Source organism: Aquarana catesbeiana, linkage group LG03 (genome assembly GCF_042186555.1).
Source record: "Aquarana catesbeiana isolate 2022-GZ linkage group LG03, ASM4218655v1, whole genome shotgun sequence".
NCBI classification, from domain to species: domain Eukaryota; kingdom Metazoa; phylum Chordata; class Amphibia; order Anura; family Ranidae; genus Aquarana; species Aquarana catesbeiana.
In genome coordinates, this window is record NC_133326.1 from 563192548 (window position 1) to 563219360 (window position 26813).

The 26813-nt window shown below is 47.9% G+C and overlaps 1 protein-coding gene across 1 annotated transcript in view; it reads right to left on the bottom strand.

Annotated features, from left to right (window-relative positions):
• MTPN (myotrophin) overlaps nucleotides 1–11482 on the bottom strand; it is a 139986-nt gene extending 128504 nt beyond the window's left edge. The window contains exon 1 of the mRNA XM_073621805.1: nucleotides 11271–11482. Coding sequence (XP_073477906.1) covers nucleotides 11271–11342 — 72 coding nt within the window. The 5' untranslated portion in view covers nucleotides 11343–11482. The remainder of the gene's footprint in view (nucleotides 1–11270) is intronic.
• Between the last annotated feature and the right edge of the window lie 15331 nt (nucleotides 11483–26813).

Below are 26813 nucleotides of genomic sequence, written 5' to 3' on the forward strand. Positions count from 1 at the left end.
ACGGGAGACAGAATGTCACAGACACCATTGAAAGCTATTCACAGAGCGGAGGGACACTGTAGTTCTCATATTGTGCCTCGCTGTTGCAGGGCAGGGTTCCAGTCTGCTCAAGGTCGCCTTTTTTTAATGTTGCATGGCAGATTTAGTTCCTTGATCAGCGCCTGTTACCTGTGTCTAAGGGCGGGTTGCAACACAGACAAATCCCACCCTTCAACACAGCCACAAGCCGCCCTGCCACAGTGAGGCATAATGTAACAACTACGGTGTCCCCCTCTGCTCTGTGAATAGCTTTCAATTGTGTCCGTGAAATTCGCTCTCCTGTCAAAAAATGCCTACTGTGATGTGCGCATGCACCATGGTCACGTCACTCCAGCTGATCGGGAGATCAGCTGGAGTGTGGCTCCGTCCTGGGAGGGCACATATTGATAGAACACCGGTCCCAATGAGAAAATCAACACACTTTACCATCAGGTTACCCTTGCACATGGAAACACTTGAGTGCCCAGGGCAAGCACACGCTGAGCAACCAAATCAAGCTCCGTCCACTCCGTTAATGGATAAGTAAGGAGTGGTCTATGTTAAGATGGTCAATGTAGGATATCCATGGGTCCCAAACTTTTAAAAACTTGGCATGGGAGTCAATAAATATAGAAGGGAGTTTTTTCATGGATCATGGTTCCCATAGGCCTTTGCGTGACCTCAGTGAAGTTGAGGAATGGTTGGCGACGAGCATTTGCAAGAGTCTGCCGGGCCACCAGAAATGCAAATCCCACCAGCTTCCTTTGGACTTTAGTCAGAGACGGGGTTGGCTCATGGAGCAGAGCTTTGCAGGAGTCGCACACTAAGGAAACTTGTAAAATTGATCTGATCAGATTAGACCAGGGTCCAGAAACGCAGAGCCTGCGGGCATGCCTACAAAATATGGAAAATGGTGCCTGGTTTCCGGCCTCCACAAAAACACATGGGAGACGCAAAGGGAACAAATTTGGCTATCCGTACACCGGGGTCACATATCAGTGGGAGAGCAACTTTTAGGCATTCTCCTAGGCAAATATATTCCAAGAACATTTTGAGGAGTCAAGTAGGGATGCAACTAACGATTATTTTCATAATCGATTAGTTGGCCGATTATTGTTTCGATTAATCGAATAATCGATTAATAACCTTAAAAAAAGTTGGGCGTATGATTTAGTTAAAATGTAAAGTTTAAAAAAAAGGCAAAGAGCAAAATCTCTTATCCACTCTGAGAATAACAGACAGAAGAGATATATACTATTAGAAGAGATATACTGTATATACACTATTAGAAGAGATATATACTGTATATACTATTAGAGGTTGAATCTGGTAAATATCATCAGACTAGGATCTTTTTTTAAAGAAAAAAAAAAAAAAAAAAAAGACGGTTTTGCAGATTTTCAAACAGAACTGTAATATATTATATGCTGGCCATACAAAAACAATGTCTTCCCTCAAAAAAATTTCATTTTAAGAACGTTCGTTCGATTTTCGAATCATTAGTGGGGTCAAATCGACGTTCGTTTTCAACCACAGTGACAGAAAAATTTAGAAATAGAAAATTTCTTGGTCAAAGGAGTTTTTCAGACAGTGTATGTGATTTTCGTTCAGAAATTGCATTCATTTTAAAACAGAATGTTAAAAGCAAGTGAAAATTTCAAACAACATTCTTTCATTCAGCAAATGTACAAAGATTTTTCATATGAATATTCTCATCTGAAAATTGATCCGTGTGGCCAGCATAAGGCTCAGTACATGCCTATGCAGTTTGCTTTTGATCTGTTTCTACACTGCTTTTTGCTGTGCGTTAAGTACAGTATAGAGTGCCCCAATAACAAGGTAAAGAAAACTTCTGCCTTTAGAACCACTCACTTCCTGCCCAGGACTACAAGTCCCATGGGGCATTGCTCCTCACACATTCACAAGTTCTCAGGCACTTACTGACATGTGTGCTGTATGTGTGCTGCACTGTATTTCCTGATATGTAAACAAATAATGCATTTTGTATGCAGGCAGCTGGCCGATTAATCGATTATGAAAATAATAATCGATTAATTTCATAATCGATTAGTTGTCGATCGATTAGTTATTTCAGCCCTAGAGTCAAGCCATATTCCGTTCCTGTTAGACTGGTCCAGGGTCCTATTTCAGAACGTAGAGAAGTGTGCAGAATGCCATCGTATCAGTCAGGGAGGCGTATAGGTCAGACATTAGATCCTTTAGAGTAGGGTATTTGCGGTACCGGTTTTCAAATGGAATCAAACGTTTGGGAGAATTTGGTTGGTTTAGAAGAAGAGATTGAACAGGATGGTGGATTTGAGGATCCGAAGATCTCAGCAGCTGGAAGTTGCCAGTGTTCCCTTAGTTATGCAAAAGAATTTATACCATCAAGCACCAAAAGTTCATATACAGTGAGGAAATAATCCAATCTCCTGCAGATTTTGTAAGTTTGCCCACTTACAAATAAATGGTCAATAAAATGGTTATCATAGGTATATTGTGAGGCCTGGTCCACACCTATGCATTTTTTTTTTTTTGTGTGTGTTTTCAGTTTTGCAGAAACACACTACAGTCCATTTAACATGGTTTCCTATGGGTCACATTCACATTTATGCATTTTATGGAAAGGGCCAGGGACTTTTTTCTGGTTTTTGGTTCCAAAGACTTCAAAGGATCAAAAACATGTATTGAAAAATGCACCTGGAATATGCAAACTGCAACATGCATAAGTGTAAACCAGGCCTAAATGATAGACAGAATATCAACCAAAAATCCAGAAATTTAAAAAAAAAAAAAAAAAAAAAAAAAAAAAAGCGCTACAAATGTTATAAATTGAGTTGTGGTTCAGTGAGTAAAATAAGTATTTGAGCCCTACCAACCAACAATAATTCTGGCTCCCACAGACTGGCTACAGTATGTGGTACACACAGATTAGTCCTGTCAACTCATTAGGTATATAAAAAACACCTCTCCATAGAATCTCTTTCATTCAAACCTCACCATCATGGGCAAGACCAAAGAGCTCTCAAAGGACGTTGGGGAAAAGATTGTAGACCTGCACAAGGCTGGAATGGGCTACAAAACCATCAGCAAGAAGCTTGGCGAGAAGTAGACAACTGTTGGAGCGATTATTAGCAAATGGAAGAAATACAAAATAACCATCAATCACCCTTGGTCTGGAGCTCCATGCAAGATTTCGCCTCATGGGATAAGGATATTCATAAGAAAAGTGAGGGATCTGCCCAGAACTACATGAGAAAGGACCTGGGAATGATCTCAAGGCAGTTGGGACCACAGTCACCAAACAAACCATTGGTAGCACAATATGCCGCCATGGACTGAAATCCTGCAGGGTTCCCCTCCTCAAGAGGACACATGTACAGGCTCCATCTGAGGTTTGCCAATGAACATCTAAAAATTATTCAGAGATGGATTGGAAGAAGTGCTGTGGTCATACGAGACCAAAAATTGAGCTCTTTGGAGGAAGAAAAATGCAGACTATGACCATTAGAACACCATCCCTACAGTCAAGCACTGAGGTGGAAACATTATGCTTTGGGGAGGTTTCTCTGCCTCATTAAAGGTGCCAATGGATGGGGCCCATGTATTGTAAAATTTTGGATGAGAACCCTTTTCCCTCAGCCAGAACACTGAAGATGGGCGTTCCAGCAGGACAATGACCCAAAACATACCGCCAAGGCAACAAAGGAGTGGCTTAAGAAGAAGCACAATAAGGTCATGGAGTAGCCTAGCCAGACCTTAATCCTAAAGAAAATTTATGGAGGGAGCTGAAACTTCGAGTCGCAAAGCGACAGCCCAGGAACCTTAAGGATTTAGAGAAGATCTGTAAAGAAGAATGGACTAAAATACCTCCTGAGATGTATGCAACCCTGGTAACAAGAAACGTCTTACCTCTGTGCTTGCCAACAAGGGTTTCTCCACAAAGTGCTAAGTCATGTTTTGCTTGGGGATCAAATGCTGATTTTACTCACTGAACTGCAAATCAATTTATAACATTGATATTCTGCCACTGCCATTTAACTGGTTCCCAACCAGCTCACGTCTTTTTACGGGGGGTGGGGTTTAAGAATGGCGCCCCTACGCGAAACCCAGTACGGGTTCCCCTTTAAGAGCCGCCAGAGGGCGCACGCCCGCTGCACAGCGGGGGACCTGATGCGTGTGGCTGGCAATCGCCACCGGCCACACATGATCGCGTGCATGAGACCCACCACGGGGATTTGTGTATGTAATACCACCAAAAGAAAGCTCTATTTGAGCGAAATAAAAAAAAAAAAAAAAAAAAAAAAGGATGCAAATTTTGTTTGGGTACAGCTTCGCATGACCGCGCAATTGTCAGTTAAAGCGACGCAGTACCAAATTGTAAAAAGTGCTCTGGTCAGGAAGTGGTTAAAATACACCTGATATACAAATATAGACCCTTCATTTGTTTGTAAGTAGGTAAACGTACAAAATCTACAGGGGATCACATAATTTTCCCTACTATACACATTTAACTGCCCTATCCAACCACCACCGAAAGGCTGTCTGGTTATCAGAAGCATGGAGGAATCAATTGAGGGGTGTTCAAGATGCTGGAAAGGGGCGAGTGGGCTGAACATGTCACCGAATCCCATTGTGTGCCAGGAACAAATCCGAGACAGATGATTTTGAATCTGGACATCAAGAGATCCACATCCAGTGTCCCCCAGCACGAGAAGCAAGTTCTCTGCATCAAGGGGGACCGGGGGGGGGGGGGGGGGGTGTGAGGATCTCTGGCTAGGGGTAGTGTTTGACTGCTGTTCAGTGTACACCCTAAGGGCACTCAACATTAGTTCCCATTGCCCCCTTCTCTTGCCTTGACTTAGATGGGCGTTTGATCCCCCCCTGCGCCCAGTCTCAGTGGCTGTTGGGCCTTTGGTTCCTCATGCCTTTGGGATACACACCTAGGCTGCCACTAGGACCCAAATAAATGACCTTTGGGGGAAGACGATTCTGGTTAGCAAAACTTAAGATTTGTACAAATCACATTCAGCAGGAAACCCACTGTGGTCTTCTGTGTATGAGACAGCCCTGGAACCAGAGATTCATCCTGAGAGCACTCATTTACAAAAGATTCCTGATCACCAATGGCTTCTACTTCCTCCTTCGAAAGAATTTCTGTTGACACCTCTTCCTACCTCAAAAAGGGAAGGAGGGTGCTCAAGTTTGCATCCCACATGTTCCAAGCCAGTGAGAACCCCTCCAGGACACTCCTCCTGATTGGCTGAGACAGAGCAGCGTCGCAATTGGCTCCTGCGGCAATCAAAGTTAGCCAGCCAATCAGGAGCAAGGAGCAAGGCCAGGTCTGTGTCTGAATGGCTACACGGAACTCGGACTCAGCTTGGGTGCCCCCTGTAGCAAGCTGCTCGCTGAGGGGCACTCAAAGGAGGGAGGGGCTAGGAGCAGCAAAGAGGGACCCAAGAAGAGGAGGATCCAGGTTACTCTGTGCAAAACCAACTACACAGAGGAGGTTAGCATAACATGTTTGTTATAATTAAAAAAAAAAAAAAAAAAAAAAAAAACACACACACCACAAGCCTTTGCAATCACTGTAAGAAAAGCAGTTTTGTCTTTAGTTCAAATTTAGAAAATTACAGAGCTGGAAATTTTATTTAACCACTTCCCGCCCGGCCTATAGCAGAATGACGGCCGGGCGGTGGTTCAGTTATTCTACCTGGACATCATATGACGCCCAGCAGGATAAGCAGGGGGTGCACAGCATGACAATCGGTGGTGTAGTGTGTCAGTCTGACACACCGCATCTCCAATCCCAGTAAAGAGCCTCTGATGGAGGCTCTTTACCACGTGACCAGCTGTGTCCAATCACAGCTGATTACAGTGCAAACAGGAAAAGCCGTGCATCTAGTAGAGGAGAGCCGATTGGCTGCTCTCCTGATTGGGGGGGGGGTCTGCGCTGATTATCAGCGCATCCCCCCCTGAGGATTCCCACCCAGGACCACCAGGAATGCTGCGAGGACCACTGGGGTTGCCCACCAATGATTACCACCAAGTACGTCACCCAGGACCACCAGGGGTGCCAATCAGTGCCCATAAATGATGCCTACCAGTGGCCCCTCATCAGTGCCCGTCAGTGAAGGAGAAAACATACTTACCGTATTCACAAAATTTTATAACAGAAACAAAGAAAACATTTCCCACCCCCGCTGTCCCCCTTTTCAAAATTTGTCATTTTTTAATTAAAGTTTATTTGAAAAATAAAACCCCAGTGGTGATCAAATACCACCAAAAGAAAGCGCTATTTTTGGGAACAAAATGATACAAAAGAAAAAATGTTGCATGACCGTGCAATTGTCATTTAAAAAGCGACAGTGCTGAAAGCTGAAAATTGGCCTGGGCAGGAAGGGGGGGGGGGGGTGCATGCCCTGTAAACCAGGGGTAGACAACCCCCAGCACTCGACTCCCTCCCCATCAGCAGAGCAGCGCAGGGAAGAGTCAGTGAGACACTAATGCATTCCAATTTCAGAATTCCCCACACCGCACCTGCACTGAGGGGGAGGCACTGCACCCCCACACATAGTAAAAGATGGGAAACATTGTTTGGTTCTCTAACTTTGCTGTAGCTGCGATCGTCAGCTTTTGTGATGGGGAAGAGATTGGGTGCAGTTCTGCTGGGGGGGTCCCTGTTTCCAGGAGGATTGTCACTGGCCACTTCTAATGCCAATCACAGTCCTGCAAGTCCACCATCTGGAGGAAGATGACTCACTTGGTTGCCACTGCCAATCTCAGAAAGAAGGGATTTCACACTATCAGGTGACAGTTGTTTGTGGAATTACTGTTGAGCTTCTGGGAACTTTGTTGAAATTATTCCTGAACCTTTGCGTCACTTACTACTGAACCTCTGCACTCTATGTCCCTTTAAGCCACAGCCAGTATTCAATGAAAATAACACCCAACCACTTTTTCTCAGCCGTGGGGGCCAACTTATGATCCTGCACACCGGCCCATTGCTTTCAGAAAATGCCCCTGACCTGAACTCATCATTGCGCAACCATTCCAGATGCTTGTATGTGATCACATACATCTCATACAAGCACGTGGGCTGGATGCAAGAGGTGGATCAGCAGGATGAGTGTGCCAGGACAGGTAGATGTGTCTCATCTCTGCTTCCTTTCACCACTCTTCATATCATGCATATCAAAGATGAGAAGAAGGTACAGCAGTAGAGCAGATGAGCAGGAGGGGTTCAGAGGTGGGACAGAAGAGCAGGAGGGTACAGCGGTGGGGTAGATGTGCAGGGAGAATACAGTGGTGGGGCAGATGAGAAAAGGGGTACATTGGTGGGACAAATGAGCAGGGGGTTACAGCGGTGGGGCAGATGTGCACAGGGGTGCAGAGGAGAAAGGAGGTACATTGGTGAAACACATAAGCAGGGGGTTACAGTGGTGGGGCAGAAGAGCAGGTGGGGCAGATGGTGGGAGGTATGAGAAGGGGGTTCAGCGGTGGGACAAAAGCGGGGGGGGGGGGGTCAGTGTTGGGGCAGAGGAGAAAGAAGGTACATTGGTGGGGCACGTGTGCAGGGTAATACGGTAGTTTACAGCATTTACTTTATAAAAAAAAAAAAAAAAAAAAATCCTTTTTCGTGATTGAGTGAGTGAAGTTGACATTTTTTGTTATAAAATCGGCACGCTCAATTTGTTTGAAAAATTTTTTTGGCACACTTTGCTCAAAAAGTTACCTACCCCTGCTCTAAACAGAAACACCGACGACAACAAAGGCCGATAACCATAAAATTGTTCCAGAACTATACATTCAGGCAACAACCCTCAGGTCAGCAGCAGACAGAAAACATGTTCAAATGCCTATTTATCTGTAAACAATATCATACAAGAAATACCTTCTGCCAACTTCTCTGTTCTAGATCAATAATGGCTGCAATGGTGAAAAACGAATGGACATCAACTACAGATTACTTTTTTTGTTAAAATATACAATTATCTAGGATGGTGATACATCAAGTTGTTGAGCAAACCTAATGTACACTATAAATACACACCTGTAAAGGCTGGTAAACAAATTCAAACACAAGCATTTTCTATATATAAACATCAGGTGAACCAGCCAGGCGTTTATACTAATGGAAGACACTACCTACCTACCGCCCCCACAGCTCATACTGCCAAGAGACTCTGGGCTCCCTCAACACTGACAGGACACAACTCCCCCCCCCCCCCCCCCCCAAAAAAAACAACTGACAGGACACTACACACTTCCCCCCCCCCCCCCAACACTGACAGGACACTACTCCCTCTTCTCCCCCCCCCCAACACTGACAGGACACTACTCCCTCTTCTCCCCCCCCCCCCCCCCAACACTGACAGGACACTACTCCCTCTTCTCTCCCCCCCCCCCCCAACACTGACAGGACACTACTCCCTCTTCTCTCCCCCCCCCAACAGGACACTACTCCCTCTTCTCCCCCCCCCCAACACTGACAGGACACTACTCCCTCTTCTCCCCCCCCCCCCCCCCCCAACACTGACAGGACACTACTCCCTCTTCTCTCCCCCCCCCCCCCAACACTGACAGGACACTACTCCCTCTTCTCTCCCCCCCCCCCCCCCCAACACTGAAAGGACACTACTCCCTCTTCTCTCCCCCCCCCCCCCCAACACTGAAAGGACACTACTCCCTCTTCTCTCCCCCCCCCCCCCAACACTGACAGGACACTACTCCCTCTTGTCCCCCCCCCCCCCAACACTGACAGGACACTACTCCCTCTTGTCCCCCCCCCCCCCCCCCAACACTGACAGGACACTACTCCCTCTTGTCCCCCCCCCCCCCCAACACTGACAGGACACTACTCCCTCTTCTCCCCCCCCCCCCCAACACTGACAGGACACTACTCCCTCTTCTCTCCCCCCCCCAACAGGACACTACTCCCTCTTCTCCCCCCCCCCCAACACTGACAGGACACTACTCCCTCTTCTCTCTCCCCCCCCCCCCCCCAACACTGACAGGACACTACTCCCTCTTCTCTCTCCCCCAACACTGACAGGACATTACTCCCTCTTCTCCCCCCCCAACACTGACAGGACACTACTCCCTCTTCTCTCCCCCCCAACACTGACAGGACATTACTCCCTCTTCTCTCCCCCCCAACACTGACAGGACACTACTCCCTCTTGTCCCCCCCCCCCAACACTGACAGGACACTACTCCCTCTTGTCCCCCCCCCCCCCCAACACTGACAGGACACTACTCCCTCTTGTCCCCCCCCCCAACACTGACAGGACACTACTCCCTCTTGTCCCCCCCCCCCCAACACTGACAGGACACTACTCCCTCTTGTCCCCCCCCCCCCCCCCAACACTGACAGGACACTACTCCCTCTTGTCCCCCCCCCCCCCAACACTGACAGGACACTACTCCCTCTTGTCCCCCCCCCCCCAACACTGACAGGACACTACTCCCTCTTCTCCCCCCCCCCCCCAACACTGACAGGACACTACTCCCTCTTCTCTCCCCCCCCCAACAGGACACTACTCCCTCTTCTCTCCCCCCCCCCCCAACACTGACAGGACACTACTCCCTCTTCTCTCTCCCCCCCCCCCCCAACACTGACAGGACACTACTCCCTCTTCTCTCTCCCCCAACACTGACAGGACATTACTCCCTCTTCTCTCCCCCCCAACACTGACAGGACATTACTCCCTCTTCTCTCCCCCCCAACACTGACAGGACACTACTCCCTCTTCTCTCCCCCCCCCCCAACACTGACAGGACACTACTCCCTCTTCTCTCCCCCCCCCCAACACTGACAGGACACTACTCCCTCTTCTCTCCCCCCCCCCAACACTGACAGGACACTACTCCCTCTTCTCTCCCCCCCCCCCCAACACTGACAGGACACTACTCCCTCTTCTCTCCCCCCCCCCCCAACACTGACAGGACACTACTCCCTCTTGTTCCCCCCCCCCCCCCCAACACTGACAGGACACTACTCCCTCTTGTTCCCCCCCCCCCAACACTGACAGGACACTACTCCCTCTTCTCCCCCCCCCCCCCAACACTGACAGGACACTACTCCCTCTTCTCCCCCCCCCCCAACACTGACAGGACACTACTCCCTCTTCTCCCCCCCCCCCCCAACACTGACAGGACACTACTCCCTCTTCTCCCCCCCCCCCCCCAACACTGACAGGACACTACTCCCTCTTCTCCCCCCCCCCCCCCAACACTGACAGGACACTACTCCCTCTTCTCCCCCCCCCCCCCAACACTGACAGGACACTACTCCCTCTTCTCCCCCCCCCCCCCAACACTGACAGGACACTACTCCCTCTTCTCCCCCCCCCCAACACTGACAGGACACTACTCCCTCTTCTCCCCCCCCCCCCCCAACACTGACAGGACACTACTCCCTCTTCTCCCCCCCCCCCCCCCAACACTGACAGGACACTACTCCCTCTTCTCTCTCCCCCCCCCAACACTGACAGGACACTACTCCCTCTTCTCTCTCCCCCCCCCCCAACACTGACAGGACACTACTCTCCCCCCCCCGACACTGACAGGACACTACTCTCCCCCCCCCCGACACTGACAGGACACTACTCTCCCCCCCCCCGACACTGACAGGACACTACTCTCTCCCCCCCCCCCCCAACACTGACAGGACACTACTCTCTCCCCCCCCCCCCCAACACTGACAGGACACTACTCTCTCCCCCCCCCCCCAACACTGACAGGACACTACTCTCTCCCCCCCCCCCAACACTGACAGGACACTACTCTCTCCCCCCCCCCCCAACACTGACAGGACACTACTCTCTCCCCCCAACACTGACAGGACACTACTCTCCCCCCCCCCCCCCCCCCAACACTGACAGCACACTACTCTCTCCCCCCCCCCCCCAACACTGACAGGACACTACTCTCTCCCCCCCCCCCCCCCCCAACACTGACAGGACACTACTCTCTCCCCCCCCCCCAACACTGACAGGACACTACTCTCTCCCTCCCCCCCCCCCCCCCCAACAGGACACTACTCTCTCCCACCCAACACTGACAGGACACTACTCTCTACCCCCACCCCCCAACACTGACAGGATACTACTTTTTCCCCCCAACACTGATGAGAGACTCTCTACCCGCCAACACTGACAGGAGACTCCTTACCCCTCCCCCACAATGACAGGAAGCACTCCCCTCACTCCCAGGTTCCCGCCTCAGTCATTAGCAGTCCCCCTTCTCACCCCAGCAAAGAACTCTTTGACTACGTCCAGGTCTCCGTTCTTCAGAGCCCACGTCAGCTCCTTGTCACACATGGCGGCGGCGGGAGGAAGACACACAGCGGCGGCAGCGGCCTGTACACAGGAGTCTCCGGGCCTCTATCTACTTCCCACACACACTGCCGGCCCCGCCCTCCTGCTACGTATGCGTCATTACGTTCTCCGGCCACGTGATTGTACACCGCTGCCGTCTCCTGGCAACTGGGTTCTAGAGGCGGCAGCTGTATGATGACATGTGAGGGACCAGTGTAGTACTATGAAGAGCATAGATCTCCTCTTTACAGTACAAGTATAGGAGAAATAATAACAGTGCTTCCACTGACACCAATATTAGGGGTTACTATTCCTGCCACATACACCAGCAAGAGCGCTTTTTATGCCTGCTTGTGTTCACTGTGCCTTGGTGTCAGAGTGACCTCAGTACTTGTCTCCAGCATTGGGCTCTGCCACTGCAATAATAACATCCAACGTTGGCGTCAGTGATCATATGTTATCCCCCAGCATTGGTGTCACCAACTGCACTAATAAGTCCCAGTATTGGCATCAGTGGCCACACTAACAACCGATAGAGCTGGTGTCAGAGACTACAATAATACAGCCAGCATTGGTGTCAGAGACTACAATAATACATCCAGCATTGGTGTCAGAGACTACAATAATACAGCCAGCATTGGTGTCAGAGACTACAATAATACATCCAGCATTGGTGTCAGAGACTACAATAATACACCCAGCATTGGTGTCAGAGACTACAATAATACATCCAGCATTGGTGTCAGAGACTACAATAATACATCCAGCATTGGTGTCAGAGACTACAATAATACATCCAGCATTGGTGTCAGAGACTACAATAATACATCCAGCATTGGTGTCAGAGACTACAATAATAATACACCCAGCATTCGTGTTAGAGACTACAATAATACATCCAGCATTGGTGTTAGAGACTACAATAATACATCCAGCATTGGTGTCAGAGACTACAATAATACACCCAGCATTGGTGTCAGAGACTACAATAATACACCCAGCATTGGTGTCAGAGACTACAATAATACACCCAGCATTGGTGTCAGAGACTACAATAATACATCCAGCATTGGTGTCAGAGACTACAATAATACATCCAGCATTGGTGTCAGAGACTACAATAATACACCCAGCAATGGTGTCAGAGACTACAATAATACAGCCAGCATTGGTGTCAGAGACTACAATAATACACCCAGCATTGGTGTCAGAGACTACAATAATACATCCAGCATTGGTGTCAGAGACTACAATAATACACCCAGCATTGGTGTCAGAGACTACAATAATACAGCCAGCATTGGTGTCAGAGACTACAATAATACAGCCAGCATTGGTGTCAGAGACTACAATAATACACCCAGCATTGGTGTCAGAGACTACAATAATACATCCAGCATTGGTGTCAGAGACTACAATAATACACCCAGCATTGGTGTCAGAGACTACAATAATACAGCCAGCATTGGTGTCAGAGACTACAATAATACACCCAGCATTGGTGTCAGAGACTACAATAATACAGCCAGCATTGGTGTCAGAGACTACAATAATACATCCAGCATTGGTGTCAGAGACTACAATAATACAGCCAGCATTGGTGTCAGAGACTACAATAATACATCCAGCATTGGTGTCAGAGACTACAATAATACATCCAGCATTGGTGTCAGAGACTACAATAATACATCCAGCATTGGTGTCAGAGACTACAATAATACAGCCAGCATTGGTGTCAGAGACTACAATAATACATCCAGCATTGGTGTCAGAGACTACAATAATACATCCAGCATTGGTGTCAGAGACTACAATAATACATCCAGCATTGGTGTCAGAGACTACAATAATACATCCAGCATTGGTGTCAGAGACTACAATAATAATACACCCAGCATTCGTGTTAGAGACTACAATAATACATCCAGCATTGGTGTTAGAGACTACAATAATACATCCAGCATTGGTGTCAGAGACTACAATAATACACCCAGCATTGGTGTCAGAGACTACAATAATACACCCAGCATTGGTGTCAGAGACTACAATAATACATCCAGCATTGGTGTCAGAGACTACAATAATAATACACCCAGCATTGGTGTCAGAGACTACAATAATACACCCAGCATTGGTGTCAGAGACTACAATAATACATCCAGCATTGGTGTCAGAGACTACAATAATACACCCAGCAATGGTGTCAGAGACTACAATAATACACCCAGCATTGGTGTCAGAGACTACAATAATACACCCAGCATTGGTGTCAGAGACTACAATAATACATCCAGCATTGGTGTCAGAGACTACAATAATACAGCCAGCATTGGTGTCAGAGACTACAATAATACACCCAGCATTGGTGTCAGAGACTACAATAATACACCCAGCATTGGTGTCAGAGACTACAATAATACACCCAGCATTGGTGTCAGAGACTACAATAATACACCCAGCATTGGTGTCAGAGACTACAATAATACACCCAGCATTGGTGTCAGAGACTACAATAATAATACACCCAGCATTGGTGTCAGAGACTACAATAATACACCCAGCATTGGTGTCAGAGACTACAATAATAATACACCCAGCATTGGTGTTAGAGACTACAATAATACACCCAGCATTGGTGTCAGAGACTACAATAATACACCCAGCATTGGTGTCAGAGACTACAATAATAATACACCCAGCATTGGTGTCAGAGACTACAATAATATACCCAGCATTGGTGTCAACGACTACAATAATAATACACCCAGCATTGGTGTCAGAGACTACAATAATACACCCAGCATTGGTGTCAGAGACTACAATAATACACCCAGCATTGGTGTCAGAGACTACAATAATACACCCAGCATTGGTGTCAGAGACTACAATAATACACCCAGCATTGGTGTCAGAGACTACAATAATATACCCAGCATTGGTGTCAGAGCAGTGTTGCTAACCTACCAGATTGAAATTTACTGACACCACATCCAAAATTTACTGGCACAGCCACGTTTTTACTGGCATTTTCAAAAGTTACAAAATTTTAAGTTTCAGTATTTAGGCTACAAACAAGGACAATATGCAATTAGCAATGTGATTTAAAGGGGTTGTAAAGGTATAAATTTTTTCACCTTAATGCATTCTATGCATTAAAGTGAAAAAACTTTTGATAATACCGCCGCCCCCAGCCCCCCCGTTTTACTTACCTGACACCTCGAAACTCGGCCGCTCGTTCCCGACCTCCATTCAGCCGATCAGCCTGGTCGCTGATTGGCTATAGTGGATGGATTGAAAGCAGCGCAGCCATTGGCTCGCGCTGCTGTCAATCACATCCAATGACGCGGCGCGCCGGGGACGGGGCCGAGTGACACAGCGAGCGGCTATAGCCGCCGGCTGTATCACGGGAGCGCGCCCGCAATAACTAACCACCATGTGAGGGAGCTTGCATTAAGGTGGTTAGTTATTGCGGGGAGGAGCTGAGACAGCCGCCAAGGGACCCCAGAAGAGCAGGTTCGGGGCCATTCTGTCCAGAACGAGCTGCACAGTGAAGGTAAGTATAACATGTTTGTTATTTTAAAAAAAAAAAATTTACCTTTACAACCCCTTTAAGGTAGATATTAAGACACAAAACATATTTCTTATTTTTTTTTCGACATAGTAAGTAAGCAGCTCAGGGACAGGATTTATGAGGGCAAGCAAATACAATGGACAGGCATACATAAATGAAATTGACTCTCACAGTGACACTGCCAGCAGTGTGCAGCAGCACAGATGATGACACCTCACCAACATGACACGTCCCCTCCTGAGTCACAGTGACAGTCTCTCTCCATGCCAAGTGCTCCATTCAGTCCACTTTAGTCCAAACAGCACTGACAGTCCCGCTCCTGTTTGCCTTGCTCCCATCCCGCAGATTCGCACACAAAGCTCTGGCCACTTCACTCAGGTCCCTTGCACGATGACATTACACGACATACGCAAGCAGAGGCACTTGGATGATCTCGGGCGGCTCCAGACCAAAACTGAACATGCGCAATTCTGAGCCGAGCGTCACAGCCATATTTTTTACTGGCAACCTATTCCTGTCACTGGCATTTACTGGCAGGAGAAAAGTGCCAATTTTTTACTGGCTGCCAGTAAAAATACTGACGGTTGGCAACACTGTGTCAGAGACTACAATAATACACCCAGCATTGGTGTCAGAGACTACAATAATAATACACCCAGCATTGGTGTCAGAGACTACAATAATACACCCAGCATTGGTGTCAGAGACTACAATAATACACCCAGCATTGGTGTCAGAGACTACAATAATAATACACCCAGCACTGGTGTCAGAGACTACAATAATACACCCAGCATTGGCGTCAGAGACTACAATAATACAGCCAGCATTGGCGTCAGAGACTACAATAATACACCCAGCATTGGTGTCAGAGACTACAATAATACACCCAGCATTGGTGTCAGAGACTACAATAATACACCCAGTATTGGTGTCAGAGACTACAATAATACACCCAGCATCGGTGTCAGAGACTACAATAATACACCCAGCATCGGTGTCAGAGACTACAATAATATACCCAGCATCGGTGTCAGCAGAGCTGTGTCTTGGCCTAGGCCGACACGGCCTAGGCCTAGGGCGGCACTTTGCGGGGGGGCGGCGGCTTCATGCTGCCCCCCCCGCACGAAACCCCCCCCACCCGTACTCCTCAAGTCCCGCACATATACAGCCTACCGCGGCCGGCTCCCGCACATATACAGCCTCCCGTCCCGCAGCTTGCCTTGCTATGTCATGTGCAGTTGTGCACTTGCCGGGCGTGTACTTGGCGGGGGGGGGGGAGCGACTGCCGCCCCCATACACCGGACCGTGAGTGACCGTCAGTGTCACTGGCTGGCCAATACCTGTGGTGCACAATGCACTGCCACTTACTGGTAGCTTAAATCACAGAGGGCGAGGCGGAGCCTAATGCTCCGCCTACCCACCTCCGCGTGGCATTACACGTTCTCGGGAGATGGACGGGGCTCTCTGTAACCACTGCCAGAGAGCCCAGAGGAGGAGGAGCGAGAGAGAGGAGGACAGCGGCGGGAACGGCTCAGGTAAGGACGAGTGAATTATCCCCGGCCCAGGTCCTGGATATATATAAAAGAATTGAGTGTGTGTCAGGAGGCAAATTTATCTGGTATACCCAGTCAGCTTTAGTAATGCAGGCAGTCACTGTGCCCATCAATTGCCACCATTGTGCCATCAAACACAGCACTGTGCCCATCAATTGCCACCATTGTGCCATCAAACGCAGCACTGTGCCCATCAATTGTCACCATTGTGCCATCAAACGCAGCACTGTACCCATCAATTGCCACCACTGTGCTATCACTGTGCCATCAAAGGCAGCACTGTGCCCATCAATTGCCACCACTGTGCCATCAAACGCAGCACTGTGCCCATCAATTGCCACCACTGTGCCATCAAACGCAGCACTGTGCCCATCAATTGCCACCACTGTGCCATCAAACGCAGCACTGTGCCCATTAATTGCCACCACTGTGCCATCAAACGCAGCACTGTACTCATCAATTGCCACCACTGTGCTATCACTGTGCCATCAAACGCAGCACTGTGCCCATCAATTGCCACCACTGTGCCATCAAACGCAGCACTGTGCCCATCAATTGCCACCACTGTGCCATCAAACGCAGCACTGTGCCCATCAATTGCCACCATTGTGCCATCAAACGCAGCACTGTGCCCATCAATTGCCACCACTGTGCTATCACTGTGCCATCAAACGCAGCACTGTGCCCATCAATTGCCACCACTGTGCCATCAAACGCAGCACTGTGCCCATCAATTGCCACCACTGTGCCCTCAAACGCAGCACTGTGCCCATTAATTGCCACCACTGTGCCATCAAACGCAGCACTGTGCCCATCAATTGCCACCACTGTGCCATCAAACGCAGCACTGTGCCCATCAATTGCCACCACTGTGCCATCAAACGCAGCACTGTGCCCATCAATTGCCACCACTGTGCCATCAAACGCATGCGTTTGTGCCATCAAACGCATTAATTGACACCACTGTGCCATCAAACGCAGCACTGTGCCCATCAATTGCCACCACTGTGCCCATCAATTGCCACCACTGTGCCCTCAAACGCAGCCACTGTGCCCCCAAACGCATCCACTGTGCCCCCAAACGCATCCACTGTGCCCCCAAACGCAGCCACTGTGCCCCCAAATGCAGATACTGTGCCCATCAAACCCTGCCACTGTGCCCCCAAACCCTGCCACTGTGCCCCCAAACGCAGCCACTGTGCCCCCAAACGCAGCTGTGCCCCCAAACACAGCCACTGTGCCCCCAAACACAGCCACTGTGCCCCCAAACGCAGCTACTGTGCCCCCAAATGCAGCTACTGTGCCCCCAAACACAGCCACTGTGCCCCCAAACACAGCCACTGTGCCCATCAATAGCTGCCACTGTGCACATCAAACGCAGCACTGTGCCCATCAATTGCCACCACTGTGCCATCAAACGCAGCACTGTGCCCATCAATTGCCACCACTGTGCCATCAAACGCAGCACTGTGCCCATTAATTGCCACCACTGTGCCATCAAACGCAGTACTCATCAATTGCCACCACTGTGCTATCACTGTGCCATCAAACGCAGCACTGTGCCCATCAATTGCCACCACTGTGCCATCAAACGCAGCACTGTGCCCATCAATTGCCACCACTGTGCCATCAAACGCAGCACTGTGCCCATCAATTGCCACCATTGTGCCATCAAACGCAGCACTGTGCCCATTAATTGCCACCACTGTGCAATCACTGTGCCATCAAACGCAGCACTGTGCCCATCAATTGCCACCACTGTGCCATCAAACGCAGCACTGTGCCCATCAATTGCCACCACTGTGCCCTCAAACGCAGCACTGTGCCCATTAATTGCCACCACTGTGCCATCAAACGCAGCACTGTGCCCATCAATTGCCACCACTGTGCCATCAAACGCAGCACTGTGCCCATCAATTGCCACCACTGTGCCATCAAACGCAGCACTGTGCCCATCAATTGCCACCACTGTGCCATCAAACGCATGCGTTTGTGCCAAACGCATTAATTGCCACCACTGTGCCATCAAACGCAGCACTGTGCCCATCAATTGCCACCACTGTGCCCATCAATTGCCACCACTGTGCCCTCAAACGCAGACACTGTGCCCCCAAACGCATCCACTGTGCCCCCAAACGCAGCCACTGTGCCCCCAAACGCAGCCACTGTGCCCCCAAATGCAGATACTGTGCCTATCAAACCCTGCCACTGTGCCCCCAAACCCTGCCACTGTGCCCCCAAACGCAGCCACTGTGCCCCCAAACGCAGCTGTGCCCCCAAACACAGCCACTGTGCCCCCAAACACAGCCACTGTGCCCCCAAACGCAGCTACTGTGCCCCCAAATGCAGCTACTGTGCCCCCAAACGCAGCCACTGTGCCCCCAAACACAGCCACTGTGCCCATCAATAGCTGCCACTGTGCACATCAAACGCACCACTATGCCTATCAATTGCCACCACTGTGCCATCAAATGCAGCGACTGTTCCCATCAAATGCAGCCACTGTGCCCATCAAATGCACCACTGTGCCATCAAACGCGGCCACTGTGACCATCAATTACCACCACTGTGCCCATCAAACGCAGCCACTGTGCCCATCAAACGCAGCCACTGTGCCCATCAATTGCCACCACTGTGCCATCAAACGCAGCCACTGTTCCCATAAAACGCAGCCACTGTTCCCATCAAATGCCGCCACTGTGCCCATCAAACACAACCACTGTGCCCATCAATTGAAAGAGGAAGGGGTGTGGTTTACAGGGCGTGTCTTAAATAGGAAGGGGTGTGGCCTTGACAGGAAGGGGTGGGTCATATTTAAATGAGGGGGCGTGAGTTAAGTCAGGCCTAGGGCAGCACAAAACCTAAATACACCACTGGGTGTCAGAGACTACAATAATACACCCAGCATCGGTGTCAGAGACTACAATAATACACCCAGCATTGGTGTCAGCAACTACAATAATAATACACCCAGCACTGGTGTCAGAGACTACAATAATACACCCAGCATTGGTGTCAGAGACTACAATAATACAGCCAGCATTGGTGTCAGAGACTACAATAATACACCCAGCAATGGTGTCAGAGACTACAATAATACACCCAGCATTGGTGTCAGAGACTACAATAATACGCCCAGCATTGGTGTCAGAGACTACAATAATACAGCCAGCATTGGTGTCAGAGACTACAATAATATACCCAGCATCGGTGTCAGAGACTACAATAATACACCCAGCATCGGTGTCAGAGACTACAATAATATACCCAGCATTGGTGTCAGAGACTACAATAATAATACACCCTGCATTGGTGTCAGAGGCTACAATAATATACCCAGCATTGGTGTCAGAGACTACAATAATACACCCAGCATTGGTGTCAGAGACTACAATAATATACCCAGCATTGGTGTCAGAGACTACAATAATATACCCAGCATTGGTGTCAGAGACTACAATAATACACCCAGCATTGGTGTCAGAGACTACAGTAATAATAAACCCAGCATTGATGTCAGAGACTACAATAATATACCCAGCATTGGTGTCAGAGACTACAATAATACACCCAGCATTGGTGTCAGCGACTACAATAATACACCCAGCATTGGTATCAGCGACTACAATAATATACCCAGCATTGGTGTCAGAGACTACAATAATACACCCAGCATTGGTGTCAGAGACTACAATAATACACCCAGCATTGGTGTCAGAGACTACAATAATACACCCAGCATTGGTGTCAGAGACTACAATAATACACCCAGCATTGGTGTCAGAGACTACAATAATACACTCAGCATTGGTGTCAGCGACTACAATAATAATACACCCAGCACTGGTGTCAGAGACTACAATAATACACCCAGCATTGGTGTCAGAGACTACCAGGGTGGCTTTGGCCAATTATGGCTCAGGGGGTTTAGTACACACCCCACTCTATATAAGGCCTCCTGCGCGTCGGCCCTGTGTAGTATGTTCCGGCGTTGAGAGACAGAGAGACAGTGTCATTTGATTTAAGCTAGATAGATTAGGCAGGACAGTCAGTCAGTTAGCTGCACTTACAGTGTATTGTGTATATATATATATGCATCCCAGGTGTTGTATATATAGATATATATATATATATATATATCTATATATACACTGTATTCAGTTTAGCTAGATCCGTTCCTGTTATTATCTTCCTACTGACAGGCAGGCAGGTGTTGTTACAGTATTTGAGGAAAATAGCTGGTGTTCTTCTGATCCTATTAGTCCTGTTAGCTACAGTATTTACAGTTAGTGTAGTACGTCCTCTACACAGTGTGCACCTAAAGCTACCTGTAGAAGATCGGTGGTGTTTTTCTGATCCTATCACTTCCGCAGGCAGCTACATTATTTTTTAGTGTAGTGCGACCTCTGCACAGTGTTCAGCTAAAGCTACAAGTTAGTGTAGTGCGACCTCTGCACAGTGTTCAGCTAAAGCTACCTGTAGAAGGTTGGTGTTGTTTTCCTGATCCTATCACTACCGCAGGTAGCTACATTATTTAAACGTTAGTGTAGTGCGTCCTCTGCACAGTGTTCAGCTAAAGCTACAAGTTAGTGTAGTGCGACCTCTGCACAGGGTTCAGCAAAAGCTACAAGTTAGTGTAGTGCGACCTCCGCACAGTGTTCAGCTAAAGCTACCTGTAGAAGGTTGCTGTTGTTTTGCTGATCCTCTCACTACCGCAGGCAGCTACATTATTTACACATTAGTGTAGTGCGACCTCTGCACAGTGTTCAACTAAAGCTACCTGTAGAAGGTTGGTGGTGTTTTCCTGATCCTATCACTACCTCAGGGAGCTACATTATTTACACTTTAGTGTAGTGCGACCTCTGCACAGTGTTCAGCTAAAGCTACCTGTAGAAGGTTGGTGTTGTTTTCCTGATCCTAGCACTACCGCAGGCAGCTACATTATTTTTTAGTGTAGTGCGACCTCTGCACAGTGTTCAGCTAAAGCTACAAGTTAGTGTAGTGCGACCTCTGCACAGTGTTCAGCTAAAGCTCCAAGTTAGTGTAGTGCGACCTCTGCACAGTGTTCAGCTAAAGCTCCAAGTTAGTGTAGTGCGACCTCTGCACAGTGTTCAGCTAAAGCTACAAGTTAGTGTATTGCAACCTCTGCACAGTGTTCAGCTAAACTACCTGTAGAAGGTTGGTGGTGTTTTCCTGATCCTATCACTACCGCAGGCAGCTACATTATTTACGCGTTAGTGTAGTGCAACCTCTGCACAGTGTTCAGCTAAAGCTACCTGTAGAAGGTTGGTGTTGTTTTCCTGATCCTATCACTACCGCAGGCAGCTACATTATTTACACGTTAGTGTAGTGCGACCTCTGCACAGTGTTCAGCTAAAGCAACCTGTAGAAAGTTGGTGGTGTTTTCCTGATCCTCTCACTACCGCAGGCAGCTACATTATTTACACGTTAGTGTATTGCGACCTCTGTACAGTTTTCAACTAAAGCTACCTGTAGAAGGTTGGTGGTGTTTTCCTGATCCTATCACTACCGCAGGCAGCTACATTATTTACACGTTAGTGTATTGCGACCTCTGTACAGTGTTCAACTAAAGCTACCTGTAGAAGGTTGGTGTTGTTTTCCTGATCTTATCACTACCGCAGGCAGCTACATTATTTTTTAGTGTAGTGTGACCTCTGCACAGTGTTCAGCTAAAGCTACAAGTTAGTGTAGTGCGACCAATGCACAGTGTTCAGCTAAAGCTCCAAGTTAGTGTAGTGCGACCTCTGCACAGTGTTCAGCTAAAGCTCCAAGTTAGTGTAGTGCGACCTCTGCACAGTGTTCCGCTAAAGCTACAAGTTAGTGTATTGCAACCTCTGCACAGTGTTCAGCTAAACTACCTGTAGAAGGTTGGTGGTGTTTTCCTGATCCTATCACTACCGCAGGCAGCTACATTATTTACACTTTAGTGTAGTGCAACCTCTGCACAGTGTTCAGCTAAAGGTACCTGTAGAAGCTTGGTGTTGTTTTCCTGATCCTATCACTACCGCAGGCAGCTACATTATTTACACATTAGTGTAGTGCGACCTCTGCACAGTGTTCAGCTAAAGCTACCTGTAGAAGGTTGGTGTTGTTTTCCTGATCCTATCACTACCGCAGGCAGCTACATTATTTACACGTTAGTGTAGTGCGACCTCTGCACAGTGTTCAGCTAAAGCTACCTGTAGAAGGTTGGTGTTGTTTTCCTGATACTATCTACCGCAGGCAGTTACATTATTTACACGTTAGTGTAGTGCGACCTCTGCACAGTGTTCAGCTAAAGCTAGAAGTTAGTGTAGTGCGACCTCTGCACAGTGTTCAGCTAAAGCTACCTGTAGAAGGTTGGTGGTGTTTTACTGATCCTATCACTACCGCAGGTAGCTACATTATTTAAACGTTAGTGTAGTGCGTCCTCTGCAAAGTATTCAGCTAAAGCTACAATTAGTGTAGTGTGACCTCTGCACAGTGTTCAGCATGAAGCATTGTAAAACTCTGAAATTCACAGACATTACTAGGCATGATGGGAATTGTAGTTCCTGAACAACTGGAGGGCCATAGTTTGGACATCCCTGAGCTAAAGCTACAAGTTAGTGTAGTGCGAACTCTGCACAGTGTTCAGCTAAAGCTACAAGTTAGTGTAGTGCGACCTCCGCACAGTGTTCAGCTAAAGCTACCTGTAGAAGGTTGGTGTTGTTTTCCTGATCCTATCACTACCGCAGGCAGCTACATTATTTACACGTTAGTGTAGTGCGACCTCTGCACAGTGTTCAGCTAAGGCTACCTGTAGAAGGTTGGTGTTGTTTTCCTGATCCTATCACTACCGCAGGCAGCTACATTATTTACACGTTAGTGTAGTGCGACCTCTGCACAGGTTCAGCTAAAGCTACCTGAAGAAGGTTGGTGGTGTTTTCCTGATCCTATCACTACCGCAGACAGCTACATTATTTACACGTTAGTGTATTGCGACCTCTGTACAGTGTTCAACTAAAGCTACCTGTAGAAGGTTGGTGGTGTTTTCCTGATCCTATCACTACCGCAGGCAACTACATTATTTACACGTTAGTGTAGTGTGACCTCTGCACAGTGTTCAGCTAAAGCTACCTGTAGAAGGTTGGTGGTGTTTTCCTGATCCTATCACTACCGCAGGCAGCTACATTATTTACATGTTAGTGTAGTGCAACCTCTGCACAGTGTTCAGCTAAAGCTACCTGTAGAAGGTTGGTGGTGTTTTCCTGATCCTATCACTACCGCAGGCAGCTACATTATTTACACGTTAGTGTAGTGCGACCTCTGCACAGTGTTCAGCTAAAGCTACCTGTAGAAGGTTGGTGGTGTTTTCCTGATCCTATCACTACCGCAGGCAGCTACATTATTTACACGTTAGTGTAGTGCGACCTCTGCACAGTGTTCAGCTAAAGCTACCTGTAGAAGGTTGGTGTTGTTTTCCTGATCCTATCACTACCGCAGGCAGCTACATTATTTACACGTTAGTGTAGTGCGACCTCTGCACAGTGTTCAGCTAAGGCTACCTGTAGAAGGTTGGTGTTGTTTTCCTGATCCTATCACTACCGCAGGCAGCTACATTATTTACACGTTAGTGTAGTGCGACCTCTGCACAGGTTCAGCTAAAGCTACCTGAAGAAGGTTGGTGGTGTTTTCCTGATCCTATCACTACCGCAGACAGCTACATTATTTACACGTTAGTGTATTGCGACCTCTGTACAGTGTTCAACTAAAGCTACCTGTAGAAGGTTGGTGGTGTTTTCCTGATCCTATCACTACCGCAGGCAACTACATTATTTACACGTTAGTGTAGTGTGACCTCTGCACAGTGTTCAGCTAAAGCTACCTGTAGAAGGTTGGTGGTGTTTTCCTGATCCTATCACTACCGCAGGCAGCTACATTATTTACATGTTAGTGTAGTGCAACCTCTGCACAGTGTTCAGCTAAAGCTACCTGTAGAAGGTTGGTGGTGTTTTCCTGATCCTATCACTACCGCAGGCAGCTACATTATTTACACGTTAGTGTAGTGCGACCTCTGCACAGTGTTCAGCTAAAGCTACCTGTAGAAGGTTGGTGGTGTTTTCCTGATCCTATCACTACCGCAGGCAGCTACATTATTTACACGTTAATGTATTGCAACCTCTGTACAGTGTTCAACTAAAGCTACCTGTAGAAGGTTGGTGGTGTTTTCCTGATCCTATCACTACCGCAGGCAGCTACATTATTTACACGTTAGTGTATTGCGACCTCTGTACAGTGTTCAACTAAAGCTACCTGTAGAAGGTTGGTGGTGTTTTCCTGATCCTATCACTACCGCAGGCAACTACATTATTTACACTTTAGTGTAGTGCGACCTCTGAACAGTGTTCAGCTAAAGCTACCTGTAGAAGGTTGGTGTTGTTTTCCTGATCCTATCACTACCGCAGGCAGCTACATTATTTTTTAGTGTAGTGCGACCTCTGCACAGTGTTCAGCTAAAGCTACAAGTTAGTGTAGTGCGACCTCTGCACGGTGTTCAGCTAAAGCTCCAAGTTAGTGTAGTGCGACCTCTGCACAGTGTTCAGCTAAAGCTCCAAGTTAGTGTAGTGCGACCTCTGCACAGTGTTCAGCTAAAGCTACAAGTTAGTGTATTGCAACTTCTGCACAGTGTTCAGCTAAACTACCTGTAGAAGGTTGGTGGTGTTTTCCTGATCCTATTACTACCGCAGGCAGCTACATTATTTACGCGTTAGTGTAGTGCAACCTCTGCACAGTGTTCAGCTAAAGCTACCTGTAGAAGGTTGGTGTTGTTTTCCTGATCCTATCACTACCACAGGCAGCTACATTATTTACACATTAGTGTAGTGCGACCTCTGCACAGTGTTCAGCTAAAGCTACCTGTAGAAGGTTGGCTTTGTTTTCCTGATCCTATCACTACCGCGGGCAGCTACATTATTTACACGTTAGTGTAGTGCGACCTCTGCACAGTGTTCAGCTAAAGCTACCTGTAGAAGGTTGGTGTTGTTTTCCTGATACTATCACTACCGCAGGCAGCTACATTATTTACACGTTAGTGTAGTGCGACCTCTGCACAGTTTTCAGCTAAAGCTACAAGTTGGTGTAGTGCGACCTCTGTACAGTGTTCAGCTAAAGCTACAAGTTAGTGTAGTGCGACCTCTGCACAGTGTTCAGCTAAAGCTACCTGTAGAAGGTTGGTGGTGTTTTCCTGATCCTATCACTACCGCAGGTAGCTACATTATTTAAACGTTAGTGTAGAGCGTCCTCTGCAAAGTGTTCAGCTAAAGCTACAATTAATGTAGTGCGACCTCTGCACAGTGTTCAGCTAAAGCTACAAGTTAGTGTAGTGCGACCTCTGCACAGTGTTCAGCTAAAGCTACAAGTTAGTGTAGTGCGACCTCCGCACAGTGTTCAGCTAAAGCTACCTGTAGAAGGTTGGTGTTGTTTTCCTGATCCTATCACTACTGCAGGCAGCTACATTATTTACACGTTAGTGTAGTGCGACCTCTGCACAGTGTTCAGCTAAAGCTGCCTGTAGAAGGTTGGTGTTGTTTTCCTGATCCTCTCACTACCGCAGGCAGCTACATTATTTACACGTTAGTGTAGTGCGACCTCTGCACAGTGTTCAGCTAAGGCTACCTGTAGAAGGTTGGTGTTGTTTTCCTGATCCTATCACTACCGCAGACAGCTACATTATTTACACGTTAGTGTATTGCGACCTCTGCACAGTGTTCAACTAAAGCTACCTGTAGAAGGTTGGTCGTGTTTTCCTGATCCTATCACTACCGCAGGCAACTACATTATTTACACGTTAGTGTAGTGCGACCTCTGCACAGTGTTCAGCTAAAGCTACCTGTAGAAGGTTGGTGTTGTTTTCCTGATCCTATCACTACCGCAGGCAGCTACATTATTTACACGTTAGTGTAGTGCGACCTCTGCACAGTGTTCAGCTAAAGCTACCTGTAGAAGGTTGGTGGTGTTTTCCTGATCCTATCACTACCGCAGGCAGCTACATTATTTACACGTTAGTGTATTGCGACCTCTGTACAGTGTTAAACTAAAGCTACCTGTAGAAGGTTGGTGTTGTTTTCCTGATCCTATCACTACCGCAGGCAGCTACATTATTTACACGTTAGTGTACTGCGACCTCTGCACAGTGTTCAGCTAAAACTACCTGTAGAAGGTTGGTGGTGTTTTCCTGATCCTATCACTACCGCAGACAGCTACATTATTTACAAGTTAGTGTATTGCGACCTCTGCACAGTGTTCAACTAAAGCTACCTGTGGAAGGTTGGTGGTGTTTTCCAGATCCTATCACTACCGCAGGCA